General features: G+C 42.4%; 1 protein-coding gene across 1 annotated transcript in view; it reads left to right on the top strand.

Moving 5' to 3' along the window:
* The first annotated feature begins 1,034 nt into the window (after positions 1-1,034).
* The window catches only part of mast3b (microtubule associated serine/threonine kinase 3b), a 29,789-nt gene continuing 25,332 nt past the window's right edge, over positions 1,035-5,491 (top strand). The window contains exons 1-2 of the mRNA XM_017413476.3: positions 1,035-1,269; positions 3,693-3,782. Coding sequence (XP_017268965.1) covers positions 1,223-1,269; positions 3,693-3,782 — 137 coding nt within the window. The 5' untranslated portion in view covers positions 1,035-1,222. The remainder of the gene's footprint in view (positions 1,270-3,692; positions 3,783-5,491) is intronic.

Raw genomic sequence — 5,491 nt, forward strand, 5'->3', positions numbered from 1 at the left:
GTCATGCTGAGGAAGACAGCACTGACTCTGTGTGTGTGTGTGTGTGTTTCACACATTTTACCTGTGTGGATCGAAGCCCGTTTACAGTCACATCATGGGGACTTGGCTTTCTCTGTCTCAAGGAAATGAGTGTGAACCCCTTGGAAACTGTGTATGTGTGTCTGTGTGTAATGAAATGATAACTGGTCGGTCACTCTGTTGCTTCTCGTGCCAAGCCTATTTCCTAGCAACCAGGCAAACCATCCCCAGCTCCTATAGCAACCAGGGCACAGGTGTCACCGCCGCATTCCAAAGACACCGAGGAAGAGGAGGTGCAAATATTGACAATTATATTCTTCACTGCCTCCTGTCACAAACTGGATGCTGCAGTCGGAGTTCACTTGCAGTTTAAAACGACTCTTAGGCATTAAAGCTGAGTTCACTGCAAACACACTTTCTTGCTTGGTTATGCCTGTCCGCACGTGCGCACAGGCACAACCAGTGAGACACGTGTGCACACCACCTTCCTCCTAGAGCAAATTGACTCGTGCAGCTTTATCGCTTTCCCGACCTCAAAGGCTTGCAAACAGGCGCTCGCGCATGCGCAGAGAGAAGTAGAGAGAGCGAGAGAGGAGCGCATCTGGAGGTATTCCCCAGCTCCTTCACTTCAGCGGCCAGCAGCAGCCTACCTGTGCGTCAGGGCTCTGCTCTTTCTGTTTATTCACACACACACACAAGGTGTGAGCTTTACACACATGATGCGTTAAAAGATGAAACTTTTACTTCATCCGCGTTTTATTCCGGTTTTACGCGGATAATGACCAAACCTCGCAGTGTTCAGGCTTGTTTTAAATAATAATAAAAATAAAAAAGCACATTAATTATTGTGCATTTCTATCGCTGTCTCGCCTCTGCTGTCACCCACCAAGTGAGTCGATGTGTCCACCCCCCCTGTGGTTCCTCCCTCCCTCATCCCTCCCATCACAGTCACTCGGAGCTTCGCGGTGACCCATCACTCTCTCCTCTCCGCTGCGCCTTTTTGTTTTCACGGACGACCGAACGCGCTGTACGCTCCCAGCTTCTCTCTAACTGCGCTAACGGAGAGGCTCCCCGGAGCCCTGCTGCCGGTGAACGGCACCACCCGGCGGTGTTTTCAGCCCCGCGCGGCGGAGATGAGCGGCTGGGAGCCGGCGGGGAGCGCGTGGCGCCAAGTGGCACCAAGTGTTGGTGTTCTGCTACAACCATGAAGTCCAGACGAGACAAGCTGAAGATCCCCTCCCTGACTCTGGAGTAAGTTCTGCTTCTTTTAATTGTTATTGTTTTGAGCTTCAAGCTGGGAAACTAATTTGTTTTCAAGCTGTAACATTTGTTTGTGTTGATTCAGCTTTTTAAAATTTTATTTTATCTGAAGTGGCCAAAGTTCAAACTTTTAATTCCAAAACAACCTGATTATTTAGTTTACTTTCTTATCTTTCTTGTTGCTTTAGTTTACTCATGCAAAGTCCACATTGATGACATCATCGTGAGGTTATAGTTTCTTATCAATAATAGCCAATATTTCTTTAGTTGCTAATGATGCCATTGATGTGTGCGTTAATCTTTAAGCTGATAAAAACAGCTAATCTTTTAGCTGAAGTTGTGTTTGCACAGCATTCAGCTGTTTTGTCCAAAGTTTTGGGTTGTCCAAATGTGAGTGAAACCAGTCCTCCAGTTCTTTAGCACTAATACAGATTTTTCTAAGCCTCGGAGATGCAGCTCATGTCTTATACTGAGAATTTTTTGTGGGCTTTTTTCTCTCCCTTGTGTCCTGAAACTATGACTCCTGCATGAATCACACACTCCCTTCCACAGCACCACAAGACACTAATGGATTTTAGACTTTAAAAAGACAGAACTGTTATTTTCCCATTATTGCTAACCTGTGATTTTTTGTATTCAACAAATTTTAGTCTGCAGTCTTACATTCGGGTACCCCTTCATCTGGAGGGAACGCAGCTTTTCTTTAAATTGGGAATAAGTGATGCACACAACGCTGATCCATAAAGCGTAGGAGCTCCTTGCTCACATCCTCATCCTCTGATCCATCCATCTGCCTCCTGCGCGGACTATCTCAGCTGAGCATGCGCTGTTTTCATGTCATTTTCATTTTTAGGCACTAAGTAGCATCTGTTCCTGTGCAGAGCAGAGACACAGAGGAGGCTCGGCTCTCAGCGAGTAGGGAGGGGTCCACGGTTTGACTGACAGCCAGGCTGCACGCATCAGTGAAGTGCAATACGTGCAAACATTTCAAGAAAGGCAGGAAACTTTAGTTTTACTTCTGAAAAACATGTGCCTTGCAAGTGGATGTTTCCAGAATCAAGACGTTCTTTGTCATTTTTACTCAGCTTGAGTCTGACAAGCTGTAGTGAGAACAAAAGACTGGAAAAGGCTACTAATTATGAACACAAGTCTTGATTTTGTTTTGATTGCAACTTTCGCAGCGAAGACAGTCATTGTCCTGTCTCAGTGAATCTTTGCGTCTCCATCTAGGAAAATCAGAAATTTGGTGCGAGCACCAGCAGTGAGTCAGTCTGAGATCTTCTACTCACTTCACACTTTGAGCAGCAGAGTGCTAAAAGTGAGGAGGAAAAGAGAAGAAACTCCTTAAACATTGTGAAAGAACGTCGATTCTGGGAAGCAGGCGACGTGTCGAACTGAACAAAATGACTGACATTTGTTGTATAATTATGAGCCGCCACTACAGACTGAGTAATCTTCGCATAAGGAGTTGTTTTTCCTGCCATCCTCTCTGCATTACTATGACAACACGTTCATTAGTGCTGTGGTGAGCCCGGTGCATGTGTTTAGCACTGAGGAGCTCCTGCGGCACAGAGACAATGGCATCTTTGTGGAGCCCAGAACTTAGATCTGAGCAGAGAAATCAATAAAAAGGAGCCTCTTGCTGGGTCAGCATCAGTGCAATTTAGGCTTTAGGGGTGGCGGAGCTCGCTGAGGCTGCAGATTTTCATGCAAATATGGTCTAAAGCAGAAAACGAGTTAAATTCTACATCTTGCTGGTTTCACAAAAGCCCAAGTTGTATCACTTGACAACTTAAGAATTGCATTCATAAATGAACAGCTTATCATACCTGAGTTTGGAATAAAATAGTCTTTTATTGAGAAATGACTGAACTGTAACCATTTTGGTGAAACCTTGTAAATGATATTATACAGGATCTCGTACAATATTGTGAGGATTTGCATGATCTGTTAGCACTTAAAATATGTGAGGAATCTCATCTTGTACCACACCAAATGTTAGCTAAATATCTGTCAAATGAACTGACTTGTAGATGTATATTCAGTGATTCCTTTCTGAGACTTTCATTAAGTGTGTTTTTGGTTACAAATCCATCTAAAAGCTGCACTGGGTGCTCGCTTATTGCGCATCTAGATGTTGAAATTTCCTTCCAAGTGTGTTGGCATGACATTGCAAACTTTTTTGCTGAAATATAAGAAGCTAAGCAGTGATGCATTTGAATTCTGTCGCAAGCAACACAAAGACACATACTTGGAGTGTGCAGTCACCATCAGCTGAAGGTATCAGCCAGAAAGTAGTCGGCACCAACCTCTAACCCTCCATAGCGAAGCTCTGAAGCTGACAGATGACAGGCGTCTGCATGAGGAGTTACTGAGTCAGATACTAATCCCTGCGACCATGTCTTGCCTTACAGTTTATCCCCCACTTGCCAGAGTCCAACCCTCCTGAGCCCCTGCAGCCCCTGTAGCCCCTGCAGCCCCTTACAAACCCTTCATCCCTGGAGGTAAGACAGCTAGGTCACACACAGACTCTTCAACTTTGTCTTTTCTGTTTTAACCAATCCTATTCCAACAGGTGTTGTCCTTGTTAAGCCCACAAAGGGGTTAATTTCTCTCTAACAGTTCATTTTGACAAAAAATAAATAAATAAAAAACACGACACACTGCTCCTTAAAAAGGCTTTGTAGGGACGAGATAGCAGAATGTAGATCTGACCACAAAAAATTGGTAAAAAAGATCCTCTTTGTTGGGTCAGCATCCATGAAATTCAGGCCGATGATGACCGTGGCATATTCCTTTATGTTAAAATACATTTATGACTCTTTAAAGAAGATTATTGCCTCCAAAAAGAGGGTGATGAAATTGAGGTTTTAACACATTTCTACAGGCCACAAGAGAAAATCTAACACCTTAAAAAAAATAAAGACATGAGTGATATTTTACACTTTGACATTGCAAAAAAAAAGTAATGACTGGGGTGAATGTATTACAACTCAGAGCTGGGGTTTGTCTTTTTTTATATATTTTTTGAGGTGCTTTTGTCTCGACCTATCAGCTGTCCGTATGTGGGTTGCTTGGCAACGTCGCTGGGTGCTGTGGAGGAAGGCAACAGTGCAAACAGAGGCGGCTGCATCCAGCGTGTTTCTGGATGTGTGAGCAGAGCTCGGCTGTCACAGAACACACTGTACAGTAATGAATCCCGTCTGCTCTGCAGGGGGTGCGAAAAAAAGCCACATTTCTGCTGGAAACTGCAAAAGAATCCTTCCCAGACACAATAAGAGTTCTTCACACAGTCACGCTACAGTGTGGCTGGTGGTGTTTGTTCCTCGTTCACACTGTTTTGCATCAGAGACACCCCCGCACCCCACCCACTATGTTACTTTACCATCCAGGAACATGTTTTCTTCATTTTATTTTTAATTTTTTTGCATCAGATTCTATATTTGGATGCAAAAAAATTCAACCTTTGATTCTTGTACAGATGCAAAAAGAGTGTTTATATAATGACAACTGGTACCTGGTGAAAGATCTACATTTAGTATAAAATGAGGCTTTAAAATGTTCTTTTACAGAGAATTTACTTGTCCATGCTACAAGTAAACAGGGTAAAAAGAGTCCTGGTTTATTCTCACTTTTAGGAATCATTTTCTGTCTCAGAAATGCTGCATTTAATGATTCAAAGGCATCTTATTTAAACACTGAACATATTTTTGAACACTGGATCCAGTTTAATTTTAAATTTTTAAGAAGGCAAGTTAAAATTTCTGATACTATTTTAAAAAAGGACCTTAAACATAAATTGTTTGTGATGTTGTTTTGAATTAAATGTCATATAAATCAACACTATGACTGATATATGACCAAATATTTCTTTAAAACTTCTAAAATTTCAACTAGAAGTAAAAATGTTTGGCACATGTGAGTTCTGCAAAAACGCTGTGCTCTGAATAGATTTGATGGATGAAAAGTATTGTTTAATATATATCTATATCTATATATATATAGATATATATCTATATATATATACTGATTAGAGGCTAGAATCAAGGTAATAAGGAGGGAAGTGAGCCAACTGTCAGAGATCCAAAGAGGTGCAACGAAAAGACCAGTACCCAAGAAGTACAACCAGATGCCCATGCCTGAAGCACTTGAAACTGCCAAACAAAGACTCCAAGCCTTGGCCAGCCGCCTAAAGAGATACACAAGAGAGAAT

This window comes from Kryptolebias marmoratus, linkage group LG24 (genome assembly GCF_001649575.2).
Source record: "Kryptolebias marmoratus isolate JLee-2015 linkage group LG24, ASM164957v2, whole genome shotgun sequence".
Classification (NCBI taxonomy): domain Eukaryota; kingdom Metazoa; phylum Chordata; class Actinopteri; order Cyprinodontiformes; family Rivulidae; genus Kryptolebias; species Kryptolebias marmoratus.